The sequence below is a fragment of the Colossoma macropomum genome, unplaced genomic scaffold, assembly GCF_904425465.1.
Source record: "Colossoma macropomum unplaced genomic scaffold, Colossoma_macropomum, whole genome shotgun sequence".
Classification (NCBI taxonomy): Eukaryota; Metazoa; Chordata; class Actinopteri; order Characiformes; family Serrasalmidae; genus Colossoma; species Colossoma macropomum.
This window is the reverse complement of record NW_023496051.1, coordinates 1102626-1125989: the sequence shown is the minus strand read 5'-3', so window position 1 is coordinate 1125989 and position 23364 is coordinate 1102626. Positions and strand designations below refer to the sequence as shown.

Here is a 23364-nt window from a genome sequence, read left to right as displayed (position 1 = left end):
GAAGAACATTGTGAGCATGCTCATCGTGCAAAATCACTAAAGCAGTAATGCCAAGTGTTGGCAGCAGGTTACAAGTGTTTGCTTTGACGTGCAGGCTTAAAAAATCTGATTTCTGTCAGAAAATAAAAGCTTTATGTTGCTATGGCTATACCACTATTTCTGAAACGTCCATACTTGCCTGATTAAACTGAGTTTTGCTACCTTTCACTTCATTTGTATTGCAGAGTCAGGATTTCCTTTTTCAAATCTGACTCTGGTTAGTGACCATCAAGTCACATACTTTTAAAATCACTGAGGTATTTTTAATATATGCAACTGAGGCGACCCCATTTACAAGAACTGAGCGCAGCACATTCTCAGGCCTCCACTCTATGGTTTAATGAAAAAGTAAAGCCATATTCAATTAGAAACATCTTAACTCCAAACTCACCCTCAAATTAAGGACCACACAGAAGCAACCCAGTGGTCTGCCTTATTTCTGACTGTTTTGCATGCTTAATAAGTGGAAATAGCTAAAGACATGCAAGTTAATGGCATGATGCTGCGTTTTGCCCCAATCCAAACAAAACACTGGCTATGGAATTTTTTAAATCACCCTGGAGGGCAGAAGGCCAAACTGGACAGAAGGCCAAACTGCAGTAAAATAAATTTACAAAAATATCTGGATACGTGTGAACAGGGCCTGACAGAGTGGTCAGTAAATGGACATGGTGTTTTAAAAGCTCCAGTAACACTGCTGTGTGTGATCCACTAACACGTACTATTATGTTGATGTCACTGCGGTTCATTTTCCACCTTATAAAATAATTTCATTAAAGGGCTCATGCATTGCTAGGCTGAATATATGTAAATGCATAGGTTTTTGTGACATCACCAAAACAGTGACTATAATACAAGACTATTTCTTGCAGCGTAGTTTTCACATATGGACTGTATCGACTTGGGAGTGAAATTTTAACAACGCTTACATTCTAAATCAAACTTTCTTTCAAAATGGTGAGGGAAATTCAGTTGTTCATAATATGCGCCTTTTAATTAAGTTTCGGTTATGTTTTGAGGGTTGTTGTGGGTTATTTCACTGGCCAGTCTGTTCGGGCAGCGTTCTCTGATTCCAGGTGGACGCAGCACAGATCAGACGAGTGCTGTTTTCCCTGTCCCAGCACACCTCGGTTCATTTTGGAGTTGTTCGGGCAGTGAAAGCACTGATGTGTGCAGTGTTGCTGCCCTCCAGGATTTGAGGTTGAAAAGTGTGTTAAATGAATAACTCCAGAGCAAGCTGGAATTCACTCACACATTCAGCCACAGCTCCGCCTGTATAATCTGTAAAGAATTTGTAGGTTTCTGGAAAATATCTATGTATGACGTGCTTTCCGTTTCCATTAGAGAGAGAGGGAGAGAGAGAGAGAGAGAGAGAGAGAGAGAGATAGAGAGCAGGAAGACTGTTTTTTTTAACTCCTTCACTTTAAAGTAGTCACAGAGGCCTAGCAGGATATCCAATGTCAGACTCATACAACTACATATGTAAGTCAATCCGGCACATGCAAGCACCTGAATTCTATTCGTTTTTGCTTTTTTGAGCTTTTTTTTGATGGCAATAGTTTCAGTTGTAAAAGCTACTATTTAGACCTTGTATCTACTTTAGCCACCAATGTTATCGTTGTAGTTGTTTTGAAAAAATGGACTTGAAAATGGTCTTTTTATCCCATGATATAGCTGTATATTCTGCAGCAACAACCTAGTCATAAGACACTACAGTTAGCAGTTGCTAGCAGAGGGAAACCCTCTAAGGTAGCCGTCTAAGGTTATACCATCTCAAGACTTGACCACTGCAACTTCCTCGTGGTTGGGCTTCCTATTTGGGTCATCAGGCTCTCGCAACTGATCCAGAATGCAGCAGCGCGGCTCGTCTTCAATCTGCACTCATGTCACTCCAGCGTCTTAGCGTAGTTTGGACTCTACCCTATTGGTAGTAGCTAAGATACATTCTCTTAAGTGGTCAAAGCACTTTTGTAAGTCGCACTGGATGAGAGTTTCTGCTAAATACCGCAAATGTAAATACGAATGTACTGGCTTGCAGGTCGGCCATGTGCCCGATTCATTCATGACACAATGCAGTGTGTCAGAATTAATTAACAGAATTGTCAGTCAAATCCACTGAGAACGCAGAATTAACTGCTCTACATTCTCAGCACTGTACTTGCAAAAACTTTACTCGCATTCAGGAAAAACGCCAATAAACAAATTGACAAAAATTGACGGAAAAAGTCAGAATTGGCAAAAAAGTTCATGCAAATCACCATTTGTTTCCCACAGGGATGCTAGCAGAACTTAGCATTCTTATGTTTTAACCGAGATTTGACATTTATGGCCTGAAGAATACATACATCTCTACAATAATGCTAATTTCTGCTAGCAACCCTTTGAGATTCTGGTAGTATGTTAGCACTAAGCTAACAGTGATTAACATTTTTTGGCTGTCCCAGATTAAACACTGACATTTGAAGCTTGTAAAAGATATGAACATATATGTTATGTTTTAAGTGACTTTTTAAGAGTTTTAAGTGACTTTTTTTGGTAAAAGTCCTTACAGTCACTGAAATCTGATTGAAACAAACTGGTCTTCTACCGCTTACATGCGGTGATGTATCTAGAACTATCAGAAATGCTAGAGCAATGTTTCTCTCACAAAATCGTTCCCTCATTGTAAATTAAAACATAATTGGTTTATTCAGCACCTAAAACCAAAAGGAGAGCTCGCTTGGCTGTTTCTACCTAGAAGCTACAGAGCTACAGTTAATGCTAATTTGTGTTGGTGCAGATGTAGGAAATGCTATGTTATGTTAGCGACAAGCTTATTCTTAGCTTTCCTTACAGCAGCTATAACTGCTTTTGAAAGCTAGAAAACAGGAGAAAACCCCTTGAAAGGCCAGGGACCACCAGTGGGCCCAAAGTTTTATTACATCCTTCTATAGCAGCCTGTCTGCATTGAAGTATCACCAATTTAGCTAATTCAGCTAACTTAGCTAATTAGCAAGGCCTTCATGAACCCAAATTCAGAGCTTTAGATGAGGGTAAATGCTAATCTCTGCAGCACTTTGGCCTAGAAGGGTCCCAGTTCGACATGCCTGATTTAAATACTGCCATCAGAAGTCCCTGAATAGCTGAAACAGTTGTGTTAGATTATGACTGGATCTCTAAGAAGAGGGTTGGTGACCACTTGTCTATGCATTCTTTCAACCGTTGCTTGGTTGGACCGGTTTTACAGAAAGTTCCTATTCGCTAATGGGAGTTATGAAGTTTTTGTCAGAATACCTAAATTATTCACATCAGATCATTAAAATGTTTGTTTAGAGTTGCTACATAATGTGCAGTTTTCAGCTTGAAAGGCTGCGCTAACAATCAGGACTACATTGTTGTAGCTGTAGAAACCAGGCAAACTGGCAAAACAGTCTGAATTTGTCACAATGCTAATGCTAGCTCTAATGCTAGCTCTATTACAGGACAAAAAATGACTACAACTATCTTGATGTACCTTAATAATGTGGCTTTTCTCATGCATACGTAATATATTTAATTAATAACGAAAAAAAAAACAGAAGTAGAATGGAATGTTCTGTAAAATTTATCCAACCAAACAGTTGCCACAAAACAATGCACTTGTGGAGCAGAGTTTACAAGATGATTTCCTTCTTGTGAAGACTGGAATTGGTCTATAAACCTATGAGGAGGAGATAATATACATCTTTAAAGCTCTTTATCAGTGTCAGTGTTTTCACATTTTCCATTTCCAAGAATGAGGCCTAGTCGGCATGAAAAACACATTTAGCATTATACATTTGGAAGGCGTTTCTGAGGAGAGTACAGTATGACATCTAAGGCTGCATGAAAGGGAAATTCCACCTATTTTACAACGTTTCTGCATATTAAATGGTTAAGATGTAAACAGAGTCATTCAGAGTGGTTTGGTATGAAATGCTCTGTTCTAGAAAAAAATGTACAGAGCCAGAATTGTTGACAGTGGTGGTGATGGGAACGAGACGAGTTTAATGGCTCCAAAAGCTCCCTCACAGAAAGTTATTACATGAAATGGTTGTGAATACGCTGCGTGATGTCGCACCCGCTGGTTCCTATGACCACCACTGTAAAAAATCTGAATCTGTGAGTTTCTCTAGAATGGAGCATTTTCTGTCAAACTACTCTGAATGACTTTGTTTACATCTCAACCACTAAATATTGCAGATATTCTTATGAATTGAGATTCCCTTTTAATCCAATCGACTTTAGGGCCATCAGCCCAGGGCCTGACCAATGGGGCCTCTTGAGCAGGTTTGCTAATGGAAAAGCAACTAAAAAATATGCTTTTGTTGATAGAGATTTTTGTTTAGTTTTACAGGGAGATCTTTTATCTGACTTGCATACAATCATATACAATATCTAGTTATTGTTATTCAAGGCTAACTGTAACTCTGGACGATGTTAAACAAAATGCATTAATATAGAGAACTAATGTGGGTAATATACAGTTCTGTGTTGAACATGGTGATTATTGTGGTAATGGTCCATAATAATGACCTTAATTTAAGGAGAATTCCACTGATTTTTCAAATATTCTGCAAAATGTAAACAATGTGATGTGAAATATTTCACTGTAAAGAGATTTCTTTACAGAGGTGGTGACGAGAACCAGGGGTCACAATGGTTACAAATGTAGCCATTTTATTTACGACCAAAAATGACCAGGGAATCTACACGTGTTTTTCAGTTTTTATATGGAGTGATGATGGTAAAATAGTGGTAAATCTGAAAAAGTTACTTTTCTTTGGGGACTATTTTGCATTACAACACCCTGCATGTACCCCTCCACCATGAATGTATTTTAAAAAATCTATAGTTTAGGCTAAAATAGTACCTATAAACTATCATGCATGTATCTAAAAACTATCATACATGTCTCAGGCTTTGGGCAGCATATTGATATTTCATGTAATAACTTTCTGTGAAGGAGCTTTTAAAGGTGGACGCCTGGTTCCTATCACCACCACTGTGAACAATTCTAACTCAGTAAGTTTCTCAAGAATGGTGCATTTCATATCTCACCACTCTGGATGGCTTCTTAATGATCTTAATGATTTAACTATGGAGACTTTTTTGAAAACTCTTGGTTCTGGAAGCAGAAGAAGTGCATTCATTATCTCACACAGTGTGTGAGCAGTGCTGAATTTACAGTGCATAATGGGTTCTGCTGGAGAATGTTTGTTTATAAGGCTAAAGAGAACTGTCGAGTCCATTATGTCTCAGGTAACAAGACTGAAAGCCTGATTAAGTGTCTATTTCATGAGGTTAAAACCAACACAGATTCCAGAATATATTAGTCAGAAGTGCTACTAAAACTAAAACATCTTCAGTCTGGAATCATCAAAAAACTGGTATAGTATGAAAAACATCTTGTATATTGGATAACCACCACGTTGGGAATTTCAGACATTGCAATATTGATCATTTACATAAAACCGAACATCCCATTTCAAGGTGGTTTGAAAGCTAATGCCTCTTATAAATACCTTGTGGCCTAAAGTAATGTAAAGTCCACACCAAGTGACCAAATGAAGATACAAATGTGCCAGTGATGCAAATAGGGGTCATTTTAATATGGAGAGTGAAGGACAAGGTACCTTTTTAGGAAACCACCTGATCAACAAGGGCCAACAAATGCATCCCATGAGCGTGACTGTTCAAATGAGTTGCTATCAGTTTTCTGCGGTGTGAATTTATGTCATTTCTATTAGATATCTAACAAATTGCATATGCAGAAACAAAACTGTCTCAAATTACTTCAGAATTGTGATTGCTGAATTACTTCTACACTGACTTAACTCCAGCAGCAGTGTCTCTGTGGCTTTATATCAGTTAGTGTGATAGTACTGTGTAAAATTAAAAGACCACCCTTTATTGAATTAATTTTCAGTCAAAACTGGCATATATTTAACAGAAGATTACACAAAGCCTCAACAACTAAATATATCATCAAAATTTCAGTTTTCTTTCAGTTTTGCAAAGAAATCTGCAGAGATATATCTTAAAAGTCTTAGAAGTTGATGGATCATTTTCTGAAGTTATCCAAATACATTCAGTGGTGTTGAGGTCTGGACTCTGGGGTGGTCAGTCCATTGTTCAGCTTCTTTGTTTGATGTGTTTGTCTCCTTTTCTCAGTGAGGTTCTTCTTGAACAGCTACACATCCTTTCAGACCCATAGCGCTGAGTTGTCTTCTCACAGTGGAAGGATGGACAGAAACACCTGTGGATGTTTTCAGATCTGAAGCAGCTTGATTTTCTTTAAGTGCTGTTTGTCTGATGGGGGGCCATTTTGGTGTCTACTAGGTCTTCCAGGTGGTTGTTAGGAGCCCAAATTTCTCTGTAGCTTTTAATCATTTTTTTTAACTCCAGTTTTAGAAACTCCTGTTATTTCACTTATTTTCCTTTGACTTTTTGCCGCGATATGCAAATGTATACTAAATCTCCTCAGAAATATTTCCTGAAAAATGAATAACTTGTACTCTTGCACTTAAAGGCCATTTTTTAACTGGAAATAAGTGAAACATGGTCACAGTACTGTACTGTATGTTCAGGATAGGTGTTAAGTTTTATTATATGTTTTGCACTGGAGCAACAAGGCTAAAGTAGCTACCATGTAATGGAAGCTTATAGCAACCAGTATGTCTTACAGTGTCAGAAAGAACATGAGCAAATCTATTTGAGATTACTTAACAGCTCAACAGCATTTAAGATAAGTGTGTGATGATTTAGGTATGCAGTGTGCACGATGCTAAACTGGCAACTGTTAGAGATTTAATTAGGCCTAAAAATTTGAAACGAATGCAAATACAGCCTGAAAACATGTCCAAACTTGAATAAGCCTGACCAGCAGCACCAAGGTTTGAGTCTGAATCTGACCCAAGCCTGACCCAAACTACATCATCAAGTTTTCAGTCTGAAACTGACCCAAGTCCAACTGTCCGAAATTGACCTGAATCAGCCCATCAACACCCAAAGTGCAGAATAATCCCTTTAATCCCTTAAAATCCCAGGATTCTTACATACTAAGGCTTATTATTCAGTAACTACAGGGACTTCAATGCAAGCTGGTTGAGCTATTCTTAGGTTACAGAAGGGTGTAATAAAACTTTGGGCCTGCTGGCCATGTAAATGGTTCAATTAAAGTATGGCAACAATAACAGCGATCATTAGATCATGGATAAATAAAATTATAATAATAATAAAAAAAATCTGTCCACAAATAAGTAATAACAAATGTAGGTCACACTTTATCTGGATGGTCCACTATAGATGCTCTGCAGATACTTAAATCATTAACTAACCTTCTGGTGATGTTCAGTTGATTATCAACACCATTATGGTTAGGATTAGGATTAGGGGTAGGTCTAGGCTTTGTCTTGAGGTTAGGGTTAGCTTTAGTTTTAGTGTTAGGGCTAGATTTAATAAAATCGTTCACACTGAACTTGTTTTTAGTTGAATATTACTTAAATACAGACTGAGCATTTAGAAAGCATCTGCAGTGGACCATCCAAATAACACTCAACTTCAGGTTCAGTTGCATTTGAATGTTACTTAAAGATATATTGAGCATTTACAAAGCATCTACAGTGGACCCTCCAAATAAAGTGTTACCAAGTAAGCAGGAAATGCAATGTCATGTTTAAGTTGTCAGAAGCTGAACATGACATTTGAACCTGAGAAGAACCTGACCTATATTTTGGGAAATGGCGTGAGCAGACAGGTCCCATCAGGTTCAGACAAATAATTCAAGCTCTGGCAGTTATAAGCTTCCAATTCCAGTTAGCATTACATCAGCCTTGTGGCTCGAGTGCAAAACTAAAGAAGCAAACTTTGGACACCAGTAATGTCTTAGCCCATCAGCTAGATTTGGAGTATTTGGGGAAACTGTGCAGATTTTTGCTCAGATCTTTCTTTTTGTTCTTATATATTTTCAATGTCAAGGTTTCTTGCTTTTCCTCCATTCTGCAGGACGTAGCCATGCCTCTCCACTCTGCCCATTGCTTTGCCTTCATGGTGCAGCTTTACCTGCTGCATCACGCCCAAGCAGGGGCATACTACGGGCACAAACAAGGGCCCCAACAACTGCCCCAGCAACACCAACCACTGCCGCAGTTACCTCACATGCCCCTAGGCAAGGAAGGAGTACCCCAGCCGCAGTACCTGGGGAAGAAGCCTCATTTGCCATATGGAAACGAGATGCCTGTGCTACCACACTACGGAAAGGAACAGCAACAGATCCCTCTACAAAATTTGGGCAAAGGTAAGAATATGGTCAAAAATGTCAATGAATTTCACGAATATAGTGCCTCAATGTGTTGATGATATTCATGTAATGTTAATTAGCCTTGTCTACTACCAGTAAGTCAAGGCAACTGAAACTGAAATATAATCTGAAAGACTTCATCAGTTCAACAGTACGGTGGCCTCCTTCACACCTTTACCTGTTGTCCACACTGTTATCTTCAAAGAAGTGTTCCTTGTTGTATATGCAGGTAGACTTCTTAGGGCCATATACACCAATCAGGCATAACATTATGACCACCTCCTTGTTTCTACGCTCATTGTCCATTTTATCAGCTCCGCTTAATATATAGGAGCACTTTGTAGTTCTACAGTTACAGACTGTAGTCCATCTGTTTCTCTGTGTACTTTGTTAGCCCCCTTTTACCCTGTTCGTCAGTGGTCAGGACCTCCATGGACCCTCACAGAGCAGGTACTATTTGGGTGGTGGATCATTCTCAGCACTGCAGTAACACTGATGTGATGGTGGTGTGTTGGTGTGTGTTGTGCTGGTACGAGTGGATCAGACACAGCAGTGCTGCTGGAGTTTTTAAACACTGTGTCCACTCACTGTCCACTCTATTAGACACTCCAACCTTGTCAGTCCACCTTGTAGATGTAAAGTCAGAGACGATAGCTCATCTGCTGCTGCACAGTTTGTGTTGGTCATCCTCTAGTCCTTCATCAGTGGTCACAGGACGCTGCCCCCAGGACGCTGTTGGCTGGATATTTTTGGTTGGCGGACGATTCTCAGTCCAGCAGTGACACTGAGGTGTTTAAAAACTCCAGCAGCACTGCTGTGTCTGTTCCACTCAGACCAGCGCAACACACACTAACACACCACCACCACGTCAGTGTTACTGCAGTGCTGAGAATGATCCACCCCATATACTGATCAGTGTTTGAAAACCCCTGGTCAAACTACATGTTTGTTGATTTTCTTTTTTTGTGAACAACTTGTTTAATTTTAATAACAAACTGAAAACATGTACAATTATAACATAGATACAATTACAAATAAGTACCCCACCCCCCAAACTCCCTCTCTAGCATGCATTACAGTATGAATACTCTACATCCCTTGTTTACCATCTTCAAACACTTTACTCCAGCATTAAGCAGTTCACTAATGTTACCAGCTAAGGTGAAACATCCTCTACAGGGAACAACTTAAATACTGCATTTCTTGCAAATGATTAATGCACAATTTCTGTTTACTTGCTGAGTTTAACATAATAAACAATAACAAAACCATAAAATCTAAAATGTGCCATAACTTTTGCACAGACCCCATTTTATGTTTTAATAAATTCAGCAAATAAACTGTCATTGTGCGTTAAATGCACAGAAGTGTACCTTTTTTACATAGAAAATGTGCAAAACATGTCCAACTGTTTGCATACAACTGTATGTGTCACTTCACTCTATATTTGCATATGAACGGAATAAAGTTCTCCTTGAGTTTTGACTCTTTTGTTTTAGGACAGCACTCTTTAAAAAAGCAGCAAAAAATGCTTCTTTGCTCAGTGCCACAGAAGAGACACTTCTGGTTCCCTTAAGAACCTTTCATTTTTGTAAATAAGATATGTGGGATTGATGAACACAATGCAAACAGTCTAGGACGATCCCTTGAATTGATATAGAACCTTTATATGTGTGAAGGTTCTTTAAACCTTTAAAACCCAAAGTGGTTCCTCTACGGCATCTCCTTAAGAACTTTTTCTTGCATATTTTTTAAAAGTGGAGAACAAAAGTTGTTTTATTGGCATTACTTTATTAACACAGTTAATACATTTACATCACTAACTAGATCACTTAAAATTGACCAGACTCTTTGCCATGAACTGCATAGATGGCATGATTGCAGATATGCAACTGGAGTGCAGTACAAGGTTGGGAGTACAAGGCTGAGTCTGCTCATATTCCTAGATTTCATTCTTGGCCAGCATTTTCCAACATTTAACAGACTGTATTAGGGAGAGCTGCCAAAGCTAACACTCTATCTGAAGAAATATCAGAGTTGGCCAGATCTCCATCAGTGTGAATGACAAGAGCCAATTACCTCTCATCTCCCTGACAAGCTAATGCCATTTAAAACACTTCATAACTACCACTCACATTTCAAAGGCAGCTGCTATACACACTTGCATGCTTTTGCCAAAACAAATGTTATCTAGGAATCATTGAGTAGTGTGAGCTGTACATGGATATCCACACAACAATTTACATTCCTGACAAATCACACAATTATGCAAAATGTAGAGGTAAAATGTTTCACGCAACGATTAAATAAAACTTTGTGCTTTAAACCTGGGCAGCAGGTTATCGATTAATCTGAACCAGGGGCCACGGAAAAATGAAATATATGCATGCTAAGACCATTGCATATTACATGTCTATTAACAAAGATATGCTGAGAACGCTCAGTTGTTATTTTATAGCCATTGGTTTTAGTCTTTTTCAATGACCAAATAAGCATTTTTAAGATTTTTTGATGGTAGAATTAAAGAATTTCTACAGATTTGGGCCATCCACAGAATATATCCCCCCATTCATTTATCTTTTTTTACATTCTTATGCATAGCACTTGTTTTTAAGATGCTGCCTTTGTCTGTCCAGGTGAAACTATTCCCAGAGGTGAGAAAGGACCCCCAGGAGAGGTAGGCCCTATGGGACCTCCAGGGCCTCAAGGCCCTCCTGGTCTACCAGGCCAGGGCATTCCAGGACAGCCTGGGAAACCTGGCCCACCCGGCCCTCAAGGGTATCCTGGGATTGGAAAACCTGGCATGCCAGGACAGCCAGGAAAACCTGGAGCAATTGGATTGCCAGGGCCGAAAGGAGAGCTGGGACCAAGTGGTGGTGCAGGACCAGTAGGACTGCCAGGACCTCCAGGCCTTCCAGGACCACATGGACTACCAGGTCTGGTAAAACCAGGCAGACCAGGGCTACCTGGACAGCCTGGGATTCGTGGAGAGCCTGGACAAAAGGGGCCTCCAGGTTTTTCTGGGATTCCAGGACTTAAAGGTGATAAAGGCATTGGCCTTCCAGGATTACCAGGTGTAAAAGGACCACCTGGACCCCCTGGACCACCAGGTCCAGGAGGGTTACCAGGAGTGGGGAAGCCAGGACTAAATGGGCTTCCTGGGGTCCCTGGGGCCCCTGGTAAACAAGGCCCACCTGGAGAGCCAGGGTTGGGAGGACTTCCTGGTGACGAGGGACAACCTGGGCCACCAGGACTACCAGGTATTGGCAAACCTGGTTTAGATGGATTGCCAGGAAAACCTGGTCTTCCAGGTGGAAAAGGAGAACCAGGTCCACCTGGCTTTCCAGGGGGTCCAGGTTTACCTGGATTTGGGAAGCCTGGATATCCTGGACCGAAAGGTGACAAAGGACATGGTGGTTTACCTGGCCCTCCGGGTCCAAAGGGTGAGAAGGGTCATGGCGGACTTCCTGGAATTATTGGCCCACCTGGTCCTGGTGGTATCCCTGGTCCACCGGGTCTAATGGGACCCCCAGGAGGTATTGGCTTTCCTGGACCAAAAGGAGAAGGTGGTGCAGTTGGGCCACAAGGGCCTATAGGCAGAAAAGGTGAACCAGGACCTCCAGGACTTCCAGGAAAACCAGGACTCCTAGGAGAAAGTGGTCAACCAGGACCAAGAGGCTTTCCTGGGCCATTAGGGCCTCAGGGGGAGAATGGACATAAAGGTTTACCTGGACTCCCTGGGGCCCCAGGGAAGCCTGGACAAAAGGGTGAAATTGGTCTGCCAGGGGAAGGAGGTCATCAAGGGCCAATAGGAATTCCTGGACTAATGGGTCCCAGTGGGCCAATTGGGCCTCCTGGTCTTCCAGGACCAAAAGGGGAATATGGACCACCAGGGAAACCTGGACCACCTGGTGAAGGAAAACCAGGCCTCCCAGGCCCTATGGGCCCACCAGGGAAAGCAGGGCTTGGTGGACTCCCTGGTAAACCTGGAATGCCTGGCCAACCCGGCCCTCCTGGTCCACCTGGGCCACCTGGTCAGCCTCCTGGTGTTGGTCAAATTCTTCCTGAGGTGGGTCCAGGTCTGGATGGGGCAAAATCAGCCTACAAAAAAAGCAAGCCTGGAGGACACATCTTTGGCAGGAATGGTCTTGAGATGCCTGCATTTACTGCTCAGCTAACAACACCATTCCCTCCTGTTGGCAGTCCAGTAGTCTTCAACAAGGTCTTGTACAATGGCAACCAGAACTACAACCCTCAAACAGGCATTTTCACCTGCAGCATACCTGGAATTTATTATTTTGTATACCATGTCCACTGCAAAGGAGCCAACGTGTGGGTGGCTCTGCAGAAGAACAACGAGCCAGTAATGTACACATATGATGAGTACAAAAAAGGTTTCCTGGATCAAGCATCAGGGAGCGCAGTACTGCCCCTAAAGTCTGGAGACACTGTTCACATTCAGTTACCATCAGACCAAGCTGCAGGACTTTATGCTGGTCAATATGTCCACTCATCATTCTCTGGATATTTATTGTATCCGATGTAAACTGCCCATGAGTCACAAGTCATTGGTGGAAAGAACAGCAACTTTCATATATATATTTATATATAAACTGCATGTGCGTGCCATCAGTACTCAGAAATCGAAAGAAGTTTGATGATGTAGACTTCATTGCATAGTTCACTGGTATTTGTTGAAATGAGCTGGTCTATGTCTGATCAATGGTGGCATTTGAAAAATGTCATTGTTAGTGGTATTTAGGAAATACTAGAAAATACATAGTAGGGAGTGAAATGCACCTAATCAAGTGGTGGAAGTGGGTTTATGAAAGAGAGACAATGAAAAGCCATAAACTTTGAATATAGTTCATTCAAAGCTGTCTTTTAACATATGGGTTACATATAGGCTACATTTACAATTCATACTTTAAGCATTTGAATGGCAGACACACACTTATTTGCATATTTCCTCTATCTGCATATGTGTACATGACTGGGGTAATATTCACTAAATACATTAGACATATTAGACATTCATGTCCTCATAATAAAGGATGTTCAGTTTTTCTTCATGCACTATTTCTAGACTGTCATTACCATATACACCAAATAATCATACTGTCAGTCTTAAAAAAATATGGTACAGTTTATTTGTTTATGGTACATCTGCCTTTCCAGTTATTACACCTCCTTACCGTAACTGTAGATGCACTATCTTCAATATATCTGAAATTCCTTTTTTTAATGAAGCCAAAATGAGGAAATAAGGTTAGTGTTGTTTACTGATATAAACTGGGGTACATCTGAAATATGTATATGTGTATATAATATGTTGCTATGCTGTTAAATGTCCCTCAGATATTCAAAAACACATGTAAGCAAAGGATGTGAAACATGATAAAATACCAGCGTAGTATCGTTTTTGTTCCATCACCGTCAATCACAGTTCCACCGAAGCAGAGTTAGATGCCGAGAGGATTTCTGAGGGGTTCTTCTTCTCTGTAATTTATTTTGTTTTTTAGTTTTTACTACTGAGTGCCTGAATTTGTATATGTGCAGAAAAGATGATGGGGCATAAAAAGAATGAATTTATTCTGTTTTTTCCAATTTTCACAATGGTGCTAAACCTTCGATTGAACAATGAACAATTAAATTTCTGAATGTCAATTTTGTTTTGTAAATAAAATTCAATTGACTAAAGTTATGCATCTGTGTGATTTTTGCATTGTATGTATAAAATGAATAGTTTAATGTGTCGAGTATAAGTGTAAATGTAAGGATGACAATGCAAAAAAGACTTTATTGATTACTAAATATTTAGGCAGTGTATAGTACAGAAATGGGCAGCATGGTGGTGCAGTGGGTAGCGCTGTCGCCTCACAGCAAGAATGGCCTGGGTTCGATTCCCGGCCGGGTGACCAGGGTCATTTCTGTGTGGAGTTTGCCTGTTCTCCCCGTGTCTGCGTGGGTTTCCTCTGGGTTCTCTGGTTTCCTCCCACAGTCCAAAAACATGCAGTCAGGCCAATTGGACACGCTAAATTGCCCCTAGGTGTGAGTGTGTGTGTGACTGTGTATGTCTGTTTGTCTGCCCTGCGATGGACTGGCGACCTGTCCAGGGTGTATCCTGCCTTCCGCCCAATACCAGCTGGGATAGGCTCCAGCACCCCACCGCGACCCAGTAGGATAAGCGGTTTAGATGATGTATGTATGTATGATGTAGTACAGAAATGCTTTCAACAAGACTGAATGCACTATACACCACATTACATATTTTGGATATTTCATATCATGAAAAATTGCTTTTTCATTATAGAGACCCTTTCTCTCATCAAATGGAAAAAATAGCTTAATATAGTATGTAAGCACTGATAAACGTTTCCAACTGTACCGTCCACTCCCCAGTCCATACAGTCCATATATATGAAACCTAAGCTGCAAAAACAGCCCCTTTTTGAAATCACTGTTTGTTTTTTTGTTCATGATATCACAAAACCATTTAAATATATTCGATTATTCAGCCTACAGCAGTTTAGCTCCATCCATTCACAGTGGAGTGTTTCAGCCTGGACAGCTTTTTGAATGAGGCACAATACAGCGCAGCAAAAATATTAATCTACATATTGTTACTGTTGAAACAAAACCTTTTATGTCATCAGCAGATGTAGAGTATATCAAAATAATGACTTATCTTCTCAAAGTACTGAGCATTTTGAAATATTGACTAAATTTCTCTGAAATTGGACATAGTATCTCTAAATAATGAACCATTTTCATAAAATATTGACTTAGAATCTCAACTTTTCAAAATACCAAGTAAAAAATAATGTTATTAAATGTCAACAATAACATTATTTCAAAGTAATTATTACAAGACACAATCAATGTTTTGACACGTCAATATTTAGAAAAAATGTCAACAATTAAACATAGCAAGTCATTATGAGATACAAATCATTATAAAAGTCAATTTCAACATAGTAAGTCAATATTTTGAGAAAAGTCATTATTTCGACATAAGTCAATATTTTGAGAAAAGTCATTAATTAGGCATTATTTCAACATAGTCAATAATAAGTCAATTTTTTGAGAAAAGTCATTACTTCGACATAGTAAGTCAATATTTTGAGAAAAGTCCTTATTTAGACATAGTAAATCATTATTTTGAGAAATGTCACTAATTAGGCATTATTTCAACATAGTAAGTCAATATTTTGAGAAAAGTCATTGTTTTGACATTGTAAGTTAATATTTTCAGAAAATACATTGTTTTGACACAGTAAGTCAATATTTTGAGAAAAGTCATTATTTTGACATAGTAAGTCTAGATATTCTATCCAAATCGTAATCTTTGAGATAATAAGTCCTTATTTCAAGGTAATCAGATAATTTTTTGTTTTTTTTTGTTTGTTTTTTTTTTGGTCGTCATACTGCTGTCAGAAACAGGCGGCACGGTGGCGCAGTGGGTAGCGCTGTCGCCTCACAGCAAGAATGGCCTGGGTTCAATTCCCGGCCGGGTGACCAGGGTCATTTCTGTGTGGAGTTTGCCTGTTCTCCCCGTGTGTGTGTGAATGTGTATGTCTGTCTGTCTGCCCTGCGATGGACTGGTGACCTGTCCAGGGTGTATCCTGCCTTCCGCCCAATGACAGCTGGGATAGGCTCCAGCACCCCACTGCGACCCAGAAGGATAAGCGGTTTAGATGATGGATGCTGTCAGAAACAGCAGCTTTTTTTGGTTCCCCTGACAGAAACAGGCTTTCATTTTACACCAACGTTATAAGATGACCTCAGGGAAGAAATAAAGTACAATAAAACGTAGGGCCCTTTAATGATAGTCCGTGGATTAAGTCTGGGGGTGAAAACTGAGCCTGAGTCTGCTTGCCTAATTGCCTTATTCTTAGTTCAGTTCCACATTTGTGTCTACTTAGTCACTACTAACTTTAATAATCTGGGTTCAAGCAACCAGGCCACAGTCTCGGAGTCAGGGCACAGACTATTGATTTACATTCCACAAGTAAAGACTGACTGTATATGACTCTTTTGTATACCTTCTTCCTACACGGGCCCTCTTAGTGTAGTCCCTACTTAGTTTCTTTATCCAAATCCTAATCTCACTTAGGCGTCTAGTGGGCTAAATGTGCAACACTAATTCCAAAGCACTGCCTGAGCAGTGAAGCACTAGTAGGTGTTTCTGGAGCTTGAAATGTGTGTGGGATTGACCCACCTTCATCATCTACACATTTATCTTCTCTATAAAGAGCTGGGAAGAGGAAGAGGAGAATTAGTGTGCTTTCCAGGCCAAGGGTGGCGGTAATGAATTTAAACGGTGAAGAAGTGAACCCAAGACGAAGACTTGCTGTTTCACACCGCCGACCGTTTCACTCTGCTTCGTCCAAGTTTTAAGGTAATATTATCAACGTTAAATTCCTCAGTGAGGGCTAAAATCTCTCAGCTGCTGGATTTTATTGTCGCTTATCCTCCCTCATTGCATTTTACGCGGTTTGTTTTTAACGTGTGGTGGTGGCCAAAAAACTTCCGAGCGAGAAGTTCACTTTCGTCGCTGAAACGTCAGCATAACATCTTATAATAATAATTAAAAAATAATAATATAATGCAGTGTATTGGTACTGTTTAACTCACTCATCCACTTATTTACACACTTTTCTACTGTTTTCCGCTCAAAGCAGAAGTACCGAGGAGCTGCGACGGGTATCATATTCGAATTTTCCGTTCCACCTTAAATGCTTCAATGCTACGGCGCTTACATACTGGCGCCTCTATGCGCAGGATAGCGACTGTCGCGCTGTTTAAGGTGGAACTGAAAAATTCAAACAAGAAGTCCACTTTAGAGCGCCGTGGGGTTGATTCGTCATTGAAAACGTCAGCATAAACTTTTACTTCTTTAACTTTCTGAGTAAAATTTCAACAAAGACGCAACCAAATTATTTCTTTTCTCCAGTGTTTGTAGCGGAAAAGTCTGAGGTAAGACAAAGCTAACCTAGCTAGCTAACGTCAGTTAACGTTCCGTTAGCTCAAGTTAAACATTTGGAGTACTCGTCATTCAGGATGTTCTGTCTGTACGACTTTTTGAATACTTTATATCAGCTTATTGTAGTCTTTATACTCTTTATTTGACCGGTTAAGGTTTATTTATTCGTGGTACGTTTTGTTTTTCCAGTTATCTTTGCTTTTTCAACTAGTTTTCCAGTCAGAGTAACTGATTAGCTAGCCGGCTAGCTTAGTACAATGTACCATATTGTCCACCTACAGGTAACTAGACTAACCTAACATGTTATGCCACATTTGTGGTGTAATTGTGGTCAAAAGCTCAAAAGAAACACTGTCCATGCCAGCTTGATAGCTGCTGCATTACTTTTTGAAACTGGTCTATTATGCTAATTTGTAGTTGTAGTCCCTGATGGAAAATAAACACTTTAAGCTGGACTGGTGATGGTTTAGCTGGTGACCAACATACCAGCATCAAAAACACAACATATGTTGGTTTTTGTGGTGACCAGCATAACGGCTACCATTGCTGCTGACCAGCACACCAGCATCTAAAACATAACCCGTGCTGGTTTTGCTGGGGACCAGCTATGCTGGTCAGTACTGTTTTTTCGAGCAGGGACGTTCTACAGTTCTTAATAACTTTTTTGTATTTCTGTATTTCATGTGCGTCACAGCAGCACTAACTCTGGTATTGGCCTACGCTCCAGCGCTGACTTTATCCTGACTTCCTCGACTCCATTTCATGAGTTTACTGAACATTTCATGAGTTCATTGACTCATGAAATGAGTAATCGTTCCTAACCTCACTTTCCTTTGTTGTAGAACCCATGATTTAGCTTGCTGCAGAACATCAGGTGTACTGGGAAATGGAAAATACGGGGCATGAGGGTCCTGAGGATTGGGTTTGGAGACTGTGACGTAACAGGCATTTGACCTTCCATAGTCTTTGTCAGGCTCATTTTAGGTATTCCAGGTCCGAGCAGATTTTCTCAATGGAAAAAAAAACGAATGCTGTCTTCATAAAGTTATCTACATTATGTCCTGTGATGAGTCAAAATGTTCCAAACTCAACACCTGGGTACCGGTTTGGAACATTTTTGTTTACCCCAGGCTGTGAAGGAGGGGATTATCTATAACTATTAACTTTTTCTCATATTTCGCAAAATGACAATGTGACTTTGAGACATAGAGATCTGTGTGTTGGTCAGATGCTCTCTGTGGGAATATTCTCTGAGTAATTTCCCCAAATTCTCACATATAACCCAGATGAAAAGGTCAAAACCTGTACCTTCACATCAGCGTTATGCCATATGATGGCCTCAATAGGAGCAACAATACACTGGCTGAGTCAGGTTTTGTTGCTCTGTTAGTGTGAGGTGGAATCGACCAACTACAGAAGACTATTCACTCCATAATTGTCAGACTGTGAAAACAACACAAACTGCAGATTCATACTGGATTAAACTCGCTGCATAATTATTACTGTCAGTAATGGTGGTAATTTTACCCCTATAAAGTTTGGCCAGTAGGGTGAGCGGTGTGACCTTAAACTCCTCCTATGAGCACAGCTATTGGCTCACAAGCAGCTGAATGCTGTTGTTTTATTGGCTCCTTACCAGAATAGGGAAGCATTAGTGAGTGCTTTGTGTAAATGATATGTAAATGGGGTGCCTGGTAGGCTGGTGCTTGATTTCGCGCACCAAAACTGATTCATCATTTGCGCTCAGATCTGATCGTTACCATGTCATATGAAAGTTTCATGAATCAGACGTCATTAAATCTGCGCTTTTTTTTTTTTTTACGCAACTGATGAATTTTGTATAAGCTTAACCAATACAAATGTAACGACCTTTATTAAATTAAAGCTAACGATCTGCAATTTTACCTAAAATTTAAAACTAGACTCAAAACTTATGTTTGCATAAGCATTTTGCTAATATTAGTTGTTGCACTATTAACTCATTAATATCTCTCCATAAATGGACCTGTCCTGTTAATCAGTTTCTCTCTCGCGCTCTCTCTCTATCTCGCTCTCCCTTCCTTTATTTGAGCCCCTGAGCGACGTCTGCCTGAGTCGCCACATGGGAGCCACCACAGCTGCTAGAGTCACCAATGCTCCATCTCTGTTGGCTTATCTGCATAGCTTTGACCACCATGGAGTTTCATGCTGTACAAAGCTGTGCAGACCTCACCTGCATGAACTGTCCCTCCTGCTGCTGCTGCTGAATAACTCAAACTATCTAATTAACCAGTGCTCCACCTGTTTTTCCACGTTTTGTATTGTAATATTTTATACTAATGCTGTTTGCTATCCGGTGTCGACCAGAGGAGGATGGGTTCCCCTTTTGAGTCTTGGTTCCTCTCAAGGTTTCTTCCTCTTGCTCTTGGAGTTTTTCCTTGCCACTGTCGCCATTGGTGATGCTCATGGGGGCTTGGACCTGGATTTTTCTGTAAAGCTGCTTTGTGACAGCACCTGTTGTAAAAAGCGCTACATAAATAAACTTTGACTTGACTTTGACTTAACCTTAAAGCTTAAGTACATAGCCAAATGAGCAACAACAGAAACAGTCATTGTCCAAATACTTAACGATTGTAAATGAATTGAGGCGTGTGGGTAATGACTTGGATTATAGTACCTTACTAGATAAAACTAATTTTGCTCCAGTGCAGCTACACACAGCTCAGTAAACAAATACATGATGTTCTGTTGTTGTGTTTTTGAAGGGCTGCAATGGCTTCACGAGCCGGACCAAGAGCTGCTGGGACAGACGGGAGTGACTTTCAGCACCGGGAACGTGTCGCTTCACACTATCAGATGAGGTGTGTTTGTATTAGGGGAGCAATAATGTGTCTATAGGTGGTGATTGAACTGCATTGATTTTAGAACGTTATCAATTAAAATCACCAAAATATTCAAGAAAATTGAATCTTCCTATCACATTGGTGCCTTTACTGTAGTGTTCAAAAATAATTAAGAATCATGCTAAAACAGTCAAATCATATTGTTCTAATTGTTTCCAAAAGAATCATAATTCAGTTATTGTGAAAGAGATTGTGGTCATTCTTTTAGTGAAACAGATTTGGGATTATTTTTCCATGTCCCATAAATGTTAGTTAAACTGAACCTTTTTGTGGCACACAATAATTACTTCATGAAGCTTGGCATTAGTTGTCCTTATTAGGAGAACAACTTGTGACTTGCATGGAAATCAGGTTATTAACCAAAACATCACATGAATCAAGATGGCAATGCAAATGTTTCTGATAACACTGGCACATAAGTAACATTGACCTTTTGGTTTGTATTGTACAGTGGACTTGAAATTATAGGGAAAAGGCACAATAGACTATTGTTTGACTACTTCAGTGGAAGACCGTAACACAGCCTAATGTTTTTGGTTCAAAAAACTGATAAGACGTTAGGGCATAGTGATGGAGATAAACGTGTTGTGAACCTACATGTCTGAATTAGCAAAATGCTTATTTGTATTCATGTGGTTTGGCAGAAATCAAATTTACATGGTGTTCCCTTAAACCAAACATGATTGAGCAGCCAAGACATCGTTGTGTCCTGAGCTTTACTTCTTTAGTTTTGTACTGGAGCTAACGAGTAATGGATGCTCATCCTCAGCAATCAGCATGGTGCAAACTGCATCCCTAAATCATTGCATCATTTGCTTCAAACCATGTTAAGTAATCCTAAGTAGACTGTATGACCTGTTATTTATAAAAATAAATAGAAATGTGGGCAAAATACAGGCTCCAAGATGGCTACTGCTACAGTTTTAGTTATGCAGTATATCTTTTTATTTCATATAGTGTCAGAAACCACGCAAGCAAATCTAAAAGAATGTTTTTTCCACTTACGACAGATGCATTCGATCAGCCAAGACATGTTTGATGTCCAAATTTAGCTTCTTTAGCCCGTATATCTAGAGGTTATGTGCTAACAAGCACTAAGTCACTGGTCGCCCAGATCTTTTACGAAAATACATCTTCAAAACTTGTGGCATGTGGTTTGAGGCAAATGTAATCTGGCTTCCATGACTTGTTAACTCATTAGCCTTGTGGCTCCAGTGCACAACTAAATGACTGAACTTCAGACAGCAAACTTGTCTTGGCTGATTGACACGTTTAGACTAAGAGAACACCTGTATTCACATATAACCCTGTACTAACCCAGCTGTGCTACCTCTCCTGCCCTCCAGCGTGGCCCTGAAGTCAGAGATCAGGAAGCTGAACCTGGTCCATGCTGTGGTGTGGGGGCTGGTGGCGGCCCAGGTGCTGGTCAGCCAGCTGAACCTGGTCTCCCACAGAGTGGTGGCCAGTCCATACCAGTGGGAGTACCCTTATCTCCTCAGCATCATCCCCACAGCGATCAGCTTCATGGCGCTGCCGCGGAACAACATCAGCTACCTGGTCATCTCCATGATCAGCGCAGGGCTCTTCTGTGTGGCGCCCATCATTTACGGCGGTATGGAAATGTTCCCTGTGGCTCAGCAGCTCTACCGCCATGGCAAGGCTTACCGCTTCATCTTTGGCTTCTCCGCAGTCTCCGTCCTCTACCTGCTGATGGTCGTGGCTGTACAGGTGCACGGCTGGCAGATCTATTACAGCAAGAAGCTGCTGGACACCTGGTTCACCACCACACAGGACAAGAAGAAGAAATAAAGGTGTCCAAGAACAATGCCACGTCGGGCATTTTGCTTTGTTTGCCTGTCGTCACAAAATCCCTTTTCTGAACGTTTGTCCTGTGCTTAAGAGGAGATAAAGCAGGATGCCCTGATCTTACTACACTGAGCTCCACCGGTTTTGCCCTATCGCCCCGTCTGATGGCCTTAAGCCCAGATTAGGTATTCGAGGCACTTTAACCTCGAGGACCAAAGCTGCATCAGGAATGTCTGCCTCAGGGAGCATCAACAGCAATTGTGCAGCACTGAACTGAAGCACATGTTCCTTTACTGTGCTTTTTGGTAAACCTGCAGTTGTGGAGCATCTGTTGTGCTTCTGCTGTTCCTGATGTGATGGCATTACCGTTCTTCCTCTCAGTTTCGTCTCCTCCCCAGTTGCAGTTAGGTGCCGAAAAAACTGTAACTCTCCAAGTGGACCCCCCAGCGTCCGGTCCTTCTCAAACATCTTTTTCTTGTTGACAATTGGGGCAGCACTGGAGAAAATAACCTGGTTATTTAAGGGCAAAATAAAGTATATTTTTAACTTAAGATTACGGCATTATGTTTGTGTTGTTTTTTTTTGTTTTTGTTTGTTCTTCCAATGTTGGTCACAGTCAGCTCCCCACTGTAGAATAGCTTTATTGCACAACAGCTTCATGAAGACAGTAGCTTCTTAGCACACAAATGCAGGTAGCTGCACACGGAACCTACTATCCATCCTAGCTCACGCATCCAGCTATCAGTCTTAGTACACGAGTGCATCAAGTCATCTGGACACACAAACACTTCTATCTGTGAGCAGATGAATGCAACTAGCTTCCTTGGTACCAGAATCTAACTACCTGTCTGAGTGCCAAGCGCTTAGTAAAAAGCCATCCTAGCTCGCAAATCCAACTGTCAGTCTTAGCACACAAGTCTAGCAAGCCATCTTGGCATTCAGACCCTATGTGTCTTAGCATGTAAATGCAACCAGAGAATGTGTAGAGAGGAGAATCACTACTCTGTAATGTCCTCTGAGTTTGTCAAACACTAGAGGGCGCTCCCAAGCAAGTTCAAAATGAATGGGTTAATATGGAGCATTTGAGCAAAATCAGTTTGTCCTATATTTTATACATAGGAAGTTGTATTCATTTCCTGAACACAGAACATGACACATTAAACACTGCTGTTCTGTTTGTTTAGCACTTTTTATTTAGCGCTTTTTTATTTAGCAGCTTATTAGCACTTAGTAAACACTGTAACACATGTAGAAAAAGGAAATATACAGTTAAGTTTGCTCTTTTTTTTAGTGACCATATCTGACTTTCTAAAATCAAAGGAGGGTCCTGGACAAATGGTCAGAAACAAATG

General features: G+C 40.5%; 2 protein-coding genes across 4 annotated transcripts in view; both read left to right on the top strand.

Annotated features, from left to right (window-relative positions):
- The window catches only part of col8a1b (collagen, type VIII, alpha 1b), a 45594-nt gene extending 32603 nt beyond the window's left edge, over nt 1–12991 (top strand). For 2 of the 3 annotated variants that reach the window (XM_036565196.1, XM_036565197.1), the window contains 2 exons: nt 8044–8335; nt 10975–12991. In XM_036565196.1, the coding sequence (XP_036421089.1) occupies nt 8053–8335; nt 10975–12884 (2193 nt within the window). In that variant the 5' untranslated portion in view covers nt 8044–8052 and the 3' untranslated portion in view covers nt 12885–12991. Of the gene's footprint in view, nt 1–1412; nt 1522–8043; nt 8336–10974 lie in introns of those variants that run through there. The other variant, XM_036565198.1, reaches the window with a different exon arrangement.
- A 3622-nt stretch (nt 12992–16613) lies between these two features.
- jagn1b (jagunal homolog 1b) lies at nt 16614–22568 on the top strand. Its single transcript, XM_036565219.1, has 3 exons — nt 16614–16739; nt 20069–20164; nt 21553–22568. Exons 2-3 carry the CDS (start codon nt 20076–20078, stop codon nt 22013–22015), a joined length of 552 nt encoding a protein of 183 aa, XP_036421112.1. The 5' UTR covers nt 16614–16739; nt 20069–20075; the 3' UTR covers nt 22016–22568.
- Nucleotides 22569–23364: the final 796 nt, after the last annotated feature.

Excerpts from the sequence above, each read along its gene's own strand:
- jagn1b (XM_036565219.1), top strand. The coding sequence starts at position 20,076 with ATGGCTTCACGAGCCGGACCAAGAGCTGCTGGGACAGACGGGAGTGAC. Across the intron at positions 20,165-21,552 it reads GCTTCACACTATCAGATGAG|CGTGGCCCTGAAGTCAGAGA; the intron begins GTGTGTTTGTAT and ends CCTGCCCTCCAG.